The sequence below is a fragment of the Tamandua tetradactyla genome, chromosome 2 (genome assembly GCF_023851605.1).
Source record: "Tamandua tetradactyla isolate mTamTet1 chromosome 2, mTamTet1.pri, whole genome shotgun sequence".
NCBI lineage: Eukaryota > Metazoa > Chordata > Mammalia > Pilosa > Myrmecophagidae > Tamandua > Tamandua tetradactyla.
In genome coordinates, this window is record NC_135328.1 from 7,046,786 (window position 1) to 7,063,152 (window position 16,367).

At 37.6% G+C, this 16,367-nt stretch overlaps 1 protein-coding gene across 2 annotated transcripts in view; it reads right to left on the reverse strand.

Annotated features, from left to right (window-relative positions):
• The window catches only part of LOC143658906 (contactin-associated protein-like 3), a 156,091-nt gene that overhangs the window by 98,124 nt on the left and 41,600 nt on the right, over positions 1-16,367 (reverse strand). For both annotated transcript variants that reach the window (XM_077131326.1, XM_077131318.1), the window contains exons 3-6: positions 8,084-8,287; positions 7,256-7,440; positions 6,027-6,170; positions 3,382-3,643 (exon numbers count right to left, since the gene is read on the reverse strand). In XM_077131326.1, the coding sequence (XP_076987441.1) occupies positions 3,382-3,643; positions 6,027-6,170; positions 7,256-7,440; positions 8,084-8,287 (795 nt within the window). The remainder of the gene's footprint in view (positions 1-3,381; positions 3,644-6,026; positions 6,171-7,255; positions 7,441-8,083; positions 8,288-16,367) is intronic.

Here is a 16,367-nt window from a genome sequence, read left to right on the forward strand (position 1 = left end):
GCCAAGGGTGTGTGCACAAAGGAGACACAGACCCAGAGGGCTGCGGAAGCCCTCTACACTTTGGCCTAGAGCTATCCTCTGAATTCCCTGTCTGCACCAGGTCAGTCAGCAAAGACCCAGAAAGGTGTTTTTCCTGTTTTTGTGAGCCGCTGTCATTTAAGGATGTCTCTATTATAAGACCAGACAGATGCAAGCTTAAGGAGCAGACATCTCACGATCTAGGGTATGAATGATTTAGGTTAGAGACTTATGACACATTTTATGCAGTAAGAGTCAATCCTGAAATAGAATTCTGAAAGAAGTTCTGTAATTCTAGAGCTAAGAAAAGGTACTGAAGAAATTTATAAATGTTCCTTCCAGTCTTGTCATTCAGTGTTTCTACTTGAAGGTGATACCACACATCTGTCAGTGTAGTAGCCACAGCCATTTTAAGGCTGGCTTTAAAGCCCAATACTTAATTTGAACACTGACATCTATTTATTTCTGTATTTCCCTTTCTCTATATCTCTCTATCTACCTCACTAGCTATTTATCTACCCATCTAATCGAACCTACCCACCTGCTCATCTAATGAACAGAGTAATTTTCACAGGGGAACCTGTAGAAGACACTTCTAGAATCTTCCAGAATATGTAATAGACGTCATTTGCCAATATAATAAAAGACTGTTTTCAATACAACTTGTCATCCCATTTTAAAAATAAAAAAACTTGCCGTTTAAATTCATTTTCTATATCTATGCATTACAAAGAGGATACACTTTATGTTTTTCTTTGTAAACATTTTTCAACTCTTCTCCCTTCTAGGCATTATGAAAAGACATCATGATTTCCAACCAACACTTATTGTCAAAGAATGGGTGGAGAACAGATGATGGTAGATTTTGTGTGGTTAATTTGTGATACTATGAGGATGATACTATTTCCACGGCATCCTCCTGGCATCCCCCCAAAACCCTCATCGGTGGGGAGGGGGAGGGGCTCCAATGGCTATAGGACTAGTTTGAAAAGAAAAATAATTAAAAATTGAGTTGTTACTGCTGAACAGGCCTTGTGCTAAAAGCTTTATGCACATCACAGCACTGGATTCTCACCACACTTCATATTAGTCTCATTTTGAAGATGAGGACCCCAACGTTTTGGGAGAAGGAGCTGCTGATCAAAGGTTATCGGCCAGTAAATTGCAAAGACAGATCTGCAAATGAGCATGGAAGGCGAGTCTTCCAACTCGGACGCTCTTCTGGTTTATATCAAATAATTTATTTCAATGACAAAAGAGAATAATGACATGACAGTAGGGACAGTTTGGACAAGGTTGGAATTGCGTGTTGCACAAAAAAGAATTCCCTAAGCCAACATACACACATTCCCTTCATCTCCTTCTACTGCTCTCACTTTTCCTTCATTCCTACCACTTCCCTCACTTGGAATATAACCCCATAAACACAAACACACAAGTATATAAATTCTGGGTACATTTCTAAATCTAAATTTTTAAACTTTTTATTGTGTGGACTATTCAAAACCTGGAATTAGGTAAAAAGCTGGTTGGAAGCCCTTTCAATGCTATACTGGAGCACTGCCCTACGAGTTAACCAGTAGAGATGCATTTGGCTTCTGTTAGGAAGAAAACACAGGCCCAGAAATCACAGTTCTGTTGCCTTGTTGAACATAATCGGTTTTGTCTGCAACTTAGCAAATGTCCACCAGCATGACTTTCCTCTTTCCTAACTCTATAAATCACTATTTCTCAGATACTCTTTAAGCCAGCTCTACCCTCCTACACATTTCCTCATTACTGATTAAATAAATATTTGGTGCTTATTCATTCTATGTCAGTATGAGGCACATGTTTTATTTGTCTTTGTTTTGCCTTTTTGGCCTCTTAAAACTTTATTTAAAAAAAAAACTTTATTTTAACATAATTATATGCCTGTAGAATAAACTCATATTAGTAAGAGAATGTGACTTACGTGTAATTTATACTGCATAATCTGGTACATGGTTTGTTACATGACACAAGGTTTAAAATTACTAAAAAAAAAAAAAAAAAAACAATTTGCAATATGGTTTTCTTCTCATCTGCTACAAATGTATAAAAGATCTTTCCTCAAATGCTACAGCAAGAACCATGAGCTATTTCCCTTAACTCTGCTTTGCTTCATAAAAATAATTAATATTGTGAAACAAAAGTTAAAAGTTGGTGCAACAAAGCTTTTGTAATCTTTCAAATACCAGCTTAAAAAAGTTTTATAATTAATGGGAGTGTATGAGGGGAAGAGGGTGGAAGGGGAGAAAGTACACATTGATTTAATTAGAAAAGCTACCAGTTTTAGTTCATATTACATATAGATTGTAAATCTATGTAAACCAAAATCCAGGCATTTCACTGACTCAAAATTTATACTATCAGCTCAGTTCATTTCCGAAGGTCAACAAGGAAACTCAGCATATATGCAGTCAGATTATTTCATTTATTAAAAAAACAAAAAAAGAAAACATAAAGTTTCATTACCAGTTTTTCAGTTGGGAACTAATAACCAAACTGCAGGCAAAATATTCCTTCCACATTCAACATTCATGAAGTGACATAGGATAGAGGTCTACCTGGATTTAAATTTATATCAGCACTCACATGCAAAATAGTTTCCACAGTTCAAAGGTAACATGACTTTAGAAGTGACTCTAGAAATAAATGGGGCTCTTCCTGGAAGACTGGAGAAGAACATCCACGCATAGTTAAAAGAAGCCTTATCAAAAACAAGTAGCTTCCAGGCGGGCCGCGGTGGCTCAGCGGGCAAGAGTGCTTGCCTGCCATGCCGGAGGACCCCGGTTCGATTCCCGGCCCCAGCCCATGTAAAAAACAAACAAACAAACAAAAAATAATAAAATAAACAAAAATACTTTAAAAAAAAAAAAAAAAAACAAGTAGCTTCCAAAGAAGAAATAACTCTGACAGAAGAGAGGAAAGATACAATTTAAAGTAGCTTGAAAACCAATATGTATACAGATCCAAAAGGCAGTTAGAAGAGATACATTTTCACAGGACTACCAAGGATGAGGCCAATAGTGTATTCAGTATTTCAAGTTTGCCGCCAGCTACTAAACATTAATTTACAGAAAACAAGAAACATCTTTTTAACTTTTTGACACGTGCATTCGTGTAGCTAAATTTCTGCACCCTGACTTGCAGACGAATAGCCTGGAGTTACCTGTTTAATTGGGTTCCTGAAAGTAGGGTTATGAGTATCTTACTGATTCAATTATTCATTTATTTAAAAGTTTACTGATCCCAGGTGTAGGTATAAGGACTGCGGGGGGCCACAGGGGTGACAGAGCTGTTGCAGATGCAGAGGTATTATTTCGCATGTGCATTTATTACCTGCTGTGATGTTCCGCGTGGCGTGTCCCGGCTGGGAGAGACTCAGTTTGAGTTTACCATCGTCGAGTCCAAGGACAAAGCTCCCTGCACCATGCTGAAACTGGGTCGTCAGCAAAACCCCTGCCCTGTTCCACGTGCGAAACTGGAAAGTGACAGACACTCTGTCCTCTCCGGAGATGCCTGGCAGGACCAAGTAACTCCTGGAGTTCAGAAAAGTCACCGGGACAGTCTGAGGTTGTGAACACGAGAAGGACACATTTCCCTGTGAATACAGTGAAGGAGGGTATGAGGAAGATGCCAGCGGGATGCTTCCATCTCATTAAAATGGACGGTCCAAGACTTAAAAAGGTATCTTACCAACCTCAGGGCAAACCAGGGTTTTAAAATTCAGGCTTCCCCATCGAACTTAAACCTATGACATTCACCTTAGAGACCTACCAGTCAAAGCATGGTTCTAAGATGGGCAGATCTGCTCGTAAGCATTTTAGGGACATTTCTACCTTCTCGATTTCTCAGCTTTAGCCAAGGAATCTCACGCCAACTACTTTCCAGGCCTTGTGCTGTGCCTAGGGATACAACAGTACACCAGATATTTTCTCCTCTTGAGGTATCTGCATTTCCGTACCCAATGTGAGGACCAAAGATCTTTCGATCACCTGCTCCAATAACTTTTCTTTACTGGTCTTGATTACATAAATGTGACGACAGGGTTGTCACTCAGATGCCACTCTAGATAAGAGGTGTTTGCATGTCTCAAGAAAAGGCTGGTGGCAAGGCCAGAGGCTATCTAATCCCCAGGCTGCCTGGCTCTCAGAAGCCCTCACAGGCTACTTTACCCAAGTTGATCTTCTCCTATAAGGTTTAGCCTTCTTTCTTGCAGGAAAGCTTTTATTTTTATATAGTGTTTGTTTGGAAAGAGAGCTCTTGAACCTTAGCTTATCTCTCTTGCTTTAGGAGCAAACTTATTTTTAATCATAGACAGTGTTTTGATGGGAAGAATTTAAAGCAATTCCAATCAGGAATTCTCCAGGAATTTTTCCATAGGATTGGCTAAATTATCATAAAACTCAAATGGAAGAATACATCCCCCCATAGATATAAAGCAAAGCAATGAGATGGAATTTAATGGACTGAGCATCAAAACCTGCCATAAAGGCACTGTAATAGAGTCAAATCAATGGGATGGAATATTTGTCACAAATATTTCTGAAAATATATGGATAGCTAGTATGGAATAAATGCTATGACTTAACTCTAAAGAAAGGGCTGGGTTCTTACTACAGGAACAGTGGGTGCCCAGAAGACAGAATATAAAACATGATCCTTGCCACAGGTATCATAAGAAATAAATTCCAGATAATTAAAAACTTAAAAATTAAAAAAAGAAATAAAAAACTATTGCAGGAAAATCCATGAGACCACATATAGATTTTAGGATGTTAGATATATTCCAAAGCAAAACTCACTCCAAAACTAAAAAGAAATATACAGACATATTGACTATGTAAAAAAAAATATATGCTCAACAAATTGTAAAATATTTAGTATAAAATTGATAAATATGAAATAAATATTTGGACCACTAATGACAAAGGATTTTCTGTAAAATATAAAGCTCTCCTATGAACTGACAAGAAAAAGTCAAAGAAAACAATAAAAAATGGGGAAAAGAAAAGAATGAACAATGATCAGAGAAGCAAATCTGAATGGACAGAAAAATGTGAAAAGATCATTTGAATTTACTCACAGTCAGATAAAGGTAAAATAATAAGATATCACTTCATATCCACTGAGCTGGCAAAAATTCAAAAACTTTATAACACGGGCTGCTAGCTGGGTATAATAGAAAAGATATTGCCATACATTGCTAGTAAACAGTATTTAGGAAAGCAATCCAGCAATATTTTTTAAAATTTAAAACCATATAAACCTTTGGCCAAGAAATTCTACTCTTGGAATTTAATCTCATAGAAATAAAAACCCCAATACCTCAAAACACATGTGCAATGGTATGCATTACTGCTATGTTTGTAGCAGAAAAAAAAAAGAGAAATAAACCAAATGCCTTGAATAGAAAAACGACTAAATAAATAATGGTATATTATCATAGCAGAATTGACACATCCATTATAAAATAGAACTATTTCAGATGTCAGAAGAATTCCCATGAGGTTTTGCTGAGTAAGTCAATTATGAAGCAGAAAAGCTATACAATGTGATTCTATTTTTGGAAGCAATGCTAACTATGGATGCATATATCCATCAATATGCGTGTGAAAACAAGTCTGCAGATATATATAGGATTAGTGAATATGGGTCACACGCAGGAGGCCAGTGCTAACTCAGTATCATTGGCGACGTAGTAGAAGGAAATGCAGCAATGTGGGAGGAGAGAGAAGGAAGAGGAAAACACTGAGAAAGAAAGAAAGCTACTATCTTAAAACTCCTTTATATGAGCACACTGTAACAACTTCGTAAAATCTTGCATGTGTGTCCACACGTATATAAAAATCACATCACACATAAACTAAAAATTGCATGAGATGTATATGTTCCCTGCTTTCACAGAGGTATATTTTAAAACAGAATGAACGAAACAAATTGAAGCTCTCTTTTCTCTTGAACTTGCATTTCAGCTTTCTTACCGTAATCAGGACCTGTCGCTTGTGTTTCTTGGACAATTCAATGACATCCACTCCATTATAGTACAGATTTTCTAAACACCCATCAAAGTTTTTATGTGGAAAAGCCACTGATTTTCCACCTCCAGCAATCCCTCCAAAGCTGATCTTAGAAAGAAAAAATGACATAAATAATAGTTTAATGATTTTCTGATTATCTGCCTAACACATATGATTAGCTGGGATAGCAATAATTATCTTAAACCTGTTTTGCACCATTTTACATTGTCATGTTAATTTCAAATGAAGTTTTAAGATGCAGATTTATCAACCTGTTTAAAGATAATACATGCACCAGAAGAAATATCCTTCTCACAGTTTGCTAGTCATGTCTCTGCCATTTGTCGATGGAGAATGTTACATCTTTATTTCCATGGTAAATCTTGGTCTGTGTAACAATGCTTATCATCATGATGGCATTTTATTTTATAGAAATTTATAGAACCCAGTCATAAGGTTACTATCTTTTGCTATTATATCAGTAGGTTAGAATAATAAAACAATGGCTAAGTTCACTCAAGACCAGAAACTTCTGCTGGTTTCATTTTCCAAAATCATTTATACCAAATGAATATTGAAATTTGCTGATTTGCTCCCATAGATACTTCATGAAGTTAAGATATGCCAAGCAGAACTGGCAATACAATATTTTCGTGCAGGGTAGAGCTATGTGGACAATGTGCTATAAATATTTTGAAGCCTTTAAAAATCCTAATAAACTGTATTTTGATGTGTGTGCATTTGGTTCTCTTGCTATTTAATAAATCAGGTTGAAATATATGTTGATTATGTCTCCAAATTTTCCCAGGTTGCTGATCCCAGATAGGATCGCTTTAACCCAAGAAGAAATCCCCTAGGTAATGATCCACAACTACACACCAGATATAAGAACGGCAGAACTATCCAAAAGTAAACACTTAAAACCATTCCTTGTTTTATTGCTCTCTCTTCATCAGCAGACTTCCTAAACCTAACACTGCGTTACCACTTAGCTCGTCTGAAGATTAACAGTGCCTATATGGGACACGGTGTCTCAATGGGACATGCCACTATTTACGATTGTGTGACAATCACTTAGAGGGAACCGTTTCACCAGAATCTCGAATCGCTAGGGGAGGGCACTTCTCTAAGTACCGGTGCCTCCTTGCATTAAAATGATAACATCGGCAACACTGAAAAAGTCATCTTCACACCTCATCATCAAGATCCAAGTAACTCGATCCTCCCTGTGCCTGGAAATGGCGCGTGTGCGCGTCCACAGTGAAGTTGGCGTGTGTGTCGAGCAGCTCGACAAGGACCGAGTGCCAGTGTTGGTCATCCAGCAGGCTGCCCAGTGAGACGCGAGCGCCGGCGGCAGCTGAAGCCGGCCCAGCTGCCCCTGGAAACACAGGAGCCAAATGCTCAGTTATTCCAGCTCAAACAAGAGTTTCTCTTTAGTGGTTCAGCTTATGTCCCAGCACTTAACACTTTCTTATATCCTTCAATTGCCAGAACAGATCAGCTCATTTTGCATCTTAATCTGATGCATACTCTTCACCTTGAGTCATTTCTTCTATATTCATTTGTTATTATTACTGATTGCATTTTCACTTTTTAAGAAAATACTTTCTAACTAGAGACCTCATCAGAGGCTCATAATTTTACACTGATCCACTTTTACCTCCGTGACATTATCATGAGCTACTTATTGAGCATTTAACGATGGTCTTTGCATACAGCTATCAAAATATAAAAATCTTTCATGTAAAAACATATTCAAGATATATACATGCTGTCTTTAATCTGCCCTCAACTGCAGGACCACCAGACATTCCTGAGTGCCTAAGATAATTCTGGTTTATACCTGCTGTCCCAGTGTAATTATTGATAGTGTCCACTTTTACTCCTAAAAGTGTTCTAGTTTTCAGGACAATTTTACTTATTTACTAATTAGTTATAAAAAAAAAAAAACCTAAGTGTCAAAAAATTGCAGTTTCATCTAGATAATCACATTTTCAAAAACATTCCCTTATAATGTTTACCTGAATTGAGGAATAAGTTGAGTCTGCCTTTAACTAATTCTAGAGTGATATGCTGGCCACTCTGTCCTTCTCTGTGCAGTAGAATCCCGTCACTCCGTCTGGTTTTAAATTTCAAAGAAATAACATCTTTTGTGGGACTCATGGATTTCTGATGGAATGTGTACATCAAGGAACTCTTTCCATCAAAATTAATCATCTCAGATTCTACAATGGAAGATATTAAAAAGTTATTCTCAGTATAAACTATAGTGCATTAAAAATGCATGTCGATAACATGTACACATACACATACATGGCGTATCTCTGGTCTGTTTAAAATAGAGAGAAGACCTGTCTGTCAATTTCCTCTTAAATTCCACAGTTTGCCTTTTCTGATAATTTCCCACCCAAAAAAATGTATTTTCTAGAAATACTTCCCTTCATCTACAGTGGTCTATTCTCATCCTGTAAAAAAATGAAGATGGGGAAAGAAGCTGAAGTCAACCTCCTCTGCATAAATTATACCTGTATATTTTACCACCATTCAACATGAGTTTCTATCAGGAAAGGTTATGACAGTTCTCACTCACTGGTAAAAGTTAAAATACCAATATCACTCATTGTAAACAGCTTACTTGTTGGGGACCAGTGGTTTTGTCAAAAAAGACAGACATTTATATATATGTGTGTGTGTGTGTGTGTGTGTGTGTGTGTGTATATAAAATATATATGCACCACTTTAAACTCATTTTATAAGCCTTCAGTAAACTGGCAGATATTTTTTCTCAACATTTTGGCCAAGCCACAGTACTTAAGAATACACTTATTTTGTGTTTTTTTTTTTAATAACACTACAAGCACATCATGGTGCATTGCTAAGAGGCTGCCACATTTTCTCCACTTCCTGGCGGCATGTTTTCACTATCAAGATCATATGTATCCAGTTGATATTCGAAAGGACACATTTTATCATTAATATAAAAGAACATCAGTGGAAACCAGTTGAGATGAAATAATAGATACAGAAGGAATTCCTATTATCCAGAAAAATCTCTCATATATTTTCTATTTCACAAATAAAAAGGACACTTAAGTCAATGATATGGCATGTTTATTTAATTTGACCAAAAAAATGTGGCTAACATATACATCATAATGTTCTCCATTAAGATTAACTAAAATTTTACAGCAAATCTTTGTGGTCACAACTCAAAAGAATTGTCCATTTTATGCAGCCAAATTGTGAAAACTCAGAAAATAGATACACGTACCAAGCGTATAATACGTAAACACACGGGTTCATTTCCCAATGCCTGCCCATGCAAAAAAAGTTAAAAATACATAAAATAAAATACTTAAGCGCTGCATTCTATCTAAAAATAATGTAAATAAAACAATTATTTTTCATTGTATAATTAAATGAATGTGTTGGATAAACATAAATCTCTGTCAAATCCAAATGAAGGCATTCTAACTTATTTGATGACATGGAATAAAGACTTTGATAAAAAAGAATTTAAATGCTTTCACCTTTCAGTTGTACAGTTTATCTCTGGGTTTGTCACTGAAAGTTCATGATAATAAATAAGGCTTATTATTGTCATTAACTAACGAGATTTTTGTCCATCGATGACTTCGTCTGGATTATTTCAGCTTCATCATTTGTGTCTTCATCTTCCCCAAGGCTGTTCATCACTCGAGCTTTGCAATAACAATGTTGATTTTCAAATTGAGCAGCACCAGAATCACCTAGAGGGCATATCAAACAAAAACAACAGGGCCCCACCCTACAGTTTCTAAGTAGGTGTGATTTTTAGGTTCTGGTGTCAACTTGGCCAGGTGATGGTGCCCAGCAGTCTGGGCAGGCAAGCACTGGCCTGACCGTTCCTGCGAGGACATTTTGTGGACTTAAATCATCGGTCAGCTGATTGCATCCGTGAGTGATTACCTCTAGAATCAGCTGAGGGGAGTGTCTTCTACCATGAGAGAATCCAATCGGTTTGGTTCAATATCATCAGTGGCTTTAATTCAATTAGCTGGATTTGATCCAATTGATTGGATGTAATTCAATCAGCAAAGGACTTTTATGGGAAAGGAGACAATTTCAGCAGACAGAAGAGAGAACTTTCATCTCTTCTTCAGCCAGCCAGTCTCTCCTGGGAATTCACTGACGACCTTTATCATTGTTGCGAGCTCATGGCCTGCGCTATGGAATTCAGACTCACGCATCCCTACAGTTGCGTGAAACACTTTTTATAAAATCTCATATTTACAGACCTCTCCTTTGGTTCTGTTGGATAGAGAACCCCGACGGACACAGGAGGTCTGGGGCAAGGCCTGAAAATCTGCATTTCTAACAAGTTCCCCAGTGATGCCTGATGCTACTGGTTTGGTGAACACATTTTGAGAACCACTACCATACAGCACCTAAATTGGAACATTCCCCTCATGCAAAACAAGGTAATAAAGCTTTTACTGAAATTTACTGAGTAGTTGAGATTCAAAATAATAACCTGAAACCCTCTTGTCATAATGCTTTCATTTTCTAATACAAATGCTAATACTTGTACCTAAACAATTCACTGTCTGTGAAGCATCAACTTATAGTTTATAAAGCTAATTCCACATATATTTGACAGATTTTTTTACACCAATGAAGTGACCAAATTAAAACACAAAAATGGGTATAAAATAAACACTTGAAAATGATGTATCCTGAAACTGTTTTAGTAGTTTAAATAAAATCTTAAATGATGATAAACTCAAGCTCAACTTAGAGAGAAATATGGTAGATAAAATTCCGGCATGGCTTTTAGAAGTTTGGAGTTTGGGGCTGCTCCTTTTCACCAAAAATGACCGATATCATCTGCAACTGAGCTACCAAACTGCAAACCACAGGGACCAACCCCAACCTCTCACCTGTTCCACGAGTTCACTTTTAAAGGCTTGTTACAAAGCAAACACAAAAGCAGAGAATGGGAGACTATACCTGCTGTGCAAAGTCTAAAATGTTTACTAACTGGCCTTTCACAGGAAAAGTTTGCCAGCTCTGGTCCAGTAGCCCTACATCCTGTGATGGTTACTACGTCTTGAGGTAGATTGTTTAGAGGCAACTGTGTTAAGAGCCAGCTCACAATCAGGCAATATGCCATCCAGATTTGGCCTCAGAATTGAAAACTCTATTTTGTTTTAGGACCCTGCAAATGTGATTACTTTTGTTGACATTCATATCACATAATTCAATACTCTCAATTTATACCTATTTTTGGAGTATATATTTTACAAGCTAAAGATGATATCAATATTTTAGCTCCTGGCTATATGTTTTTTTGGTATAATATAAAAGATTGGTTTTCATATAGATCATCTTCTACACAGCACCTAAGATCATCTTCCATAGCGTCAAATTCTGCTTTGTCAAGGATATTCAATATATGGAATTACATAATGTTATTAAAAGACTTTTTTTTTCTCTCTGCTCCCCGCTTGACCTAATTTCCACTCACTCTACAAGGACAGGTCCCTTCCATTCACAGCGATGCAGCATCTCCAGCTCTCACACCCTGTGCGTGATGCTAAGATAGAACATGAAGAGGCAGATATGGCCTTGCCCTCACTGAGCTGGCAAGAGTCTCCATACTTTCTAATTTTTATTATCCTGAAAGAATATATCCGACAGGGAACACCCTGAAGTCTTGCTGTGGGCTGTCAAGAAAACTACAGTAAAAAAGAAAAAGAAAAAGAAAAAGAAAACCACAGTGAGAAGGCAACAGTACACAACTCAGAACAGAACACTAGGAGAAAAGTGGGCTTTCCTTTGGTGAAAACAACCTGAAAGCAAGAATTCAAAGAATCAATGGAATCAAGAAACCATACCCATCATATAATCCCCTTCACACAAAATTTTAAAGTATGCATCAGAAAGTACTGACCCATGATTCAGAACATGAGCTACACTGTTAATTAAGAAACCCTCAAGTTATAAGCTACACAATAAATAAGAATATATATTATCACAAACGGTTGTTTATAATGAAAATATTTAGCTTGGAAACTCACACGCAGGCCTCATCAAACAGGATCAAATCTATACAATGTCACACACTTACAAATATCCACAAATCAATCTGAATATTTGAAAACAAATTTGTAGATCAGTGTGATGGTCAATTTCACATGTCAACTTGGCTGGGTTATGGTATCCAGTTGTTTGGATAAACATGACCTGGCCTGATTATTACTATGAGGGGATTTCATAGATGCATTTGCACCTATAGTCAGTTGATTTCATCTAAGCTGATTGTGTCTACAATCAACAAAAGAGAGTGCCCTCAGCAATGAAGGGAGCATCCTCATCCAGTCAGTTGGAGGTCTTAAAATCACAGCTGAGCAGTTGAGATGGAAAAAGGAAGAATGTCTGCCTCTAATCCAGCCATCCAGCTTCTCCTGAGAAATTCAACTTGAGCTTCATTTGAGTATTCAACTTGAGGCTTACCCTATGGGATTCGGACTTGTTAATCCACACTGTCATGTAAGCCAATTCATATAATAAATCTTAAATATCCTATCAATTCTGTTTAGAGAACCCTGACAAAAATGGTCAGTAACAAATAATAATAATAATAATAATAATAATAACACTTAAAATTAATAGTATATGCAACCATAATTTGTAAAGGCAATAGATAAAAAAGTAAAAATAAACAAATATCTAATTTGGGGATAGAGACCATTTAGTTCAATAAGACAGCACCCAATAGCTCCCCAAGAGTGCTGAGGGGAGAGCTTCCTTGCAGTCTTTCCCGAACGTAATCCACTTCCTAAGCAGAGCCTGCATCGGCCCCTGTTCATCTTGGAGTGACCCGCAGAAATAGACTTTCGAGTCTTTAGGCACACTGACAATGGTGGGGTGAACTTGTCTCCACTGTCCACCAGAGCCAAAGTTTTTGTTATTTAACTGTTGTGAGCAGAAACAAAATTTTATATACCCATAATTTAACACAAATAAATCACTTTAATATTTATTTGGATGAAAATACCAAAAATAACATATTAAATTTCCACGTAGTATCACACTTAGTAACTTTGATAGGAAGCTTTCATGAACAGTGTCTTTGTATGTAAGTCAACTATTTAAATATTGGGGTAGCAAAAAAACTTATTCTGGATCACAACAGGAATCAGTGGTTTCCCCAGTTGTAAGAGCACCGAACACACCTTCCAGAAAGAATAGGAAGAAACATGATACTCGGTTGAATGTAGGAAGCGTTTTTCAATTTTATACGGTTTTAGTTTACAACCAGTAGTTTTACTAACTGAGGCTATATCTTGGTTATAGGTGGTTAACTTATCAATAATATTATTAGAGTAAGCCTCTCATATTTTAGTCCATTAGGGAAAGGAACACATCTTACCAGTAGTGAGATAAATTTGTGCTGATACGTTTCCACCTTCTTGATCTAGCCCCATGAATGGCTGCTCATAATAATGATTATAACAACTCACAGCAGTAGTCCAGGCAAAGAACTATGGAGCTGGGCTCTGGGAGCCTGAATCCTGGTTCTGCTCTGTGGAATACGTACTTACCCTCTCAGTGCCTCAGTTCCTATTTCTGTAAAAGAATGAGTCTTTCCCATATGGTCTGACACTTCGACTTTGGACTTCTCCTAGCCTCAAAACCATGACTCAATAAATTCCCATAGTTCAAGCCAATCCATTGTGTGCTATTTGTTTTAGCAGCCCGGAAACTGGAAAATTCATCTTATCCAGTATGGCGCCTTGCACAAGTAAAAGTAAAACTGAGTTAATGCTATTTGTATTTTAGTTTAACCGCTTTCTATTTTTTTCCACAACTAGAATAGATAACATGGAGCAGCATCCTCTCATAGGACTAAAACCCATTATTAATTTTCCCTCCTAAAGAGCAGGGGGTCCTATGTATAGCCTCTTCTCTCAAAATTCTTCTTAAACATTTCAGAATATAAGTTCTTTTATTTTTATAAAATTGCTGCAATTTTATAACAGCAGCATTATAAAACTGATGTATGTTGAGGCTGTTAATAAAGCCCATTTGTTTTTCATTGTAACAGTCAATATTATTTTAAAAAAAGGTATAATATTGTAAACCAGTCCATTTCTCTTTCTGTTTCATTCTCCTCTCCCTTCTTTACCCCTCGTATTCTAAAGTTCTGACCTGAAACAAGACTGCATATGTCATACTGATGATTGGCACACCTCTCATGGAGCTCACCAATTCCACCTCTATTTATTCCACATTTATAATAATTCATTCACTTCTTTCCTCCTTATTTCTTCCTTCCTTCCTACCCTCCCTTCTTTTCCTTCCCTCCCTCACCCCCTCCTTCCTTCCATCTTTCCTTCCCTTATTCATACAAAACAATCAATAAGAAACAAAAATAAAATTACAAAATCATAAATGATTCTAGCAAAATACAATATGATGGTGGTCTAGTTTGCTAGCTGCTGGAATGCAATATACCAGAAATGGAACGGCTTTTAAAAGGGAGAATTTAATGAGTTGGAAGTTTACAGTTCTAAGGCCGAGAAAATGTCCCAATTACAACAAGTCTATAGAAATGTCCAATCTAAGGCATCCAGAGAAAGATACCTTGGTTCAAGAAGGTCGATGAAGTTCAGGGTTTCTCTCTCAAGTGAGAAGGCGCATGGCGAACACAGTCAGGGCTTCTCTCTCAGCTGGAAGGACACATGGCAAATATGGCGTCATCTGGCAGCTTTCTCTCCTGGCTTCCAGTTTCATGAAGCTCCCCGGGGGGCGTTTTCCTTCTTCATCTCCAAAGGTCACTGGCTGGTGGACTCTCTGCTTCATGGTGCTGCAGCATTCTCTGCTCTCTCTGAATCTCTTATCCTCCAAAATGTTTCCTCTTTTATAGGACTCCAGTAAACCAATCAAGACCCACCCAAATGGGTGGAGACACGTTATCCCCTAATCCAGTTTAACAATCACTCTTGACTAAATCACATCATCCAGGGAGATGTTCTGATTACAGTCTCAAACATACAGTATTGAATAGAGATTATTCTACCTTTACGAAATGATGTTTTGATTAAAACATGGCTTTTCTAGGGGACATACTTCCTTTCAAACCAGCACAGATGGGATAACACTTAAGAAACTGCCATAGGGAAACACTTAAGAATGACACCTAAGATGAGTACAGGAAGTGAAAGAAGATGTCAGCAAAGAAGGGAGAGAAGAACTCCAAAAGGCGAACAAGAATCTAGTTAAAGAAGGCTGGACATGGGGGGAGTATCTGGATGACAGTGACCTCCTAGTCCTGTGATGAGGATATCGGTTTGGAATTGGTTAGGCAGTGTGCGAGTGGTATGGGAAACTCATAAGACTGGATGAGAACCCAAAGAGAGCGCTCTTTAGAGTCAAGTACCAGGAGTAGAACACGTCTGCAGGTAATATCAACACTGAACAGATGAAACTGTCAGAGAGGGGCGAGGAAAGCATGCGAGGGCTACATGGTGAAGAATAACCCAGGGCAGCCCCTATCACAAACACCATCATTCAGTCTAGAAACATGCAGGAGGTAAGGGGAATAATGAACACATCCCTGCAATGGAACATCAAAATCTGAGACTGAAAAGAGAGACTGCATCCAAGAGCCATGTGTCAAGGTAAGTCACTTGGATATGATTCTCAATACAAACAGAGCAGTGGAAATGCAAATGGAAAAGAAAAGATAAAAACTATCAGTTTTAGCAACAAACCATATCAAATTAAATTACTATCAACAATAAAAATGCAAAGTGCTTTGCCTGAACAATCATTCTTAATAACAAAAGCAAAAGCAATACACAGTCACAAATACAGCTATTAAAGGATACACTTTGCATTATTTTTTTCAGTAATGGTAATATATTATCTGCCTGCATTTCTTTATGCCAAGAAACCCTTGTGCCCAACAGTTTGAGTCTGCTGAAGTTAGGGGCGCCAGCAGGTCCCATGACAGTTCCACAGCCCACCCGTCCTCCGGAAAGCGGGCACACAGCTTTGCTCTTTCTGTTGGCAACTGTTAGTCCAAGGAGCTGGAGTAATATCACCTCGTGACGAGACATCAAGAGAATGGCAAATCCCCATCAAAGAGCATGTTCTGCTCTGAAGTCAGTAAACCTGAAGTTGTTTCCAGAGTAATGAGAGAAGGGGAGACGAATTTCATGGGATGAAAGAGAAACTCTAAATATCAGGCACCTTAGCCATGGCAGCAGAGAGCATATTTACAGATTCAAAAGAATATAAAGAGTGAAGGAAATGACC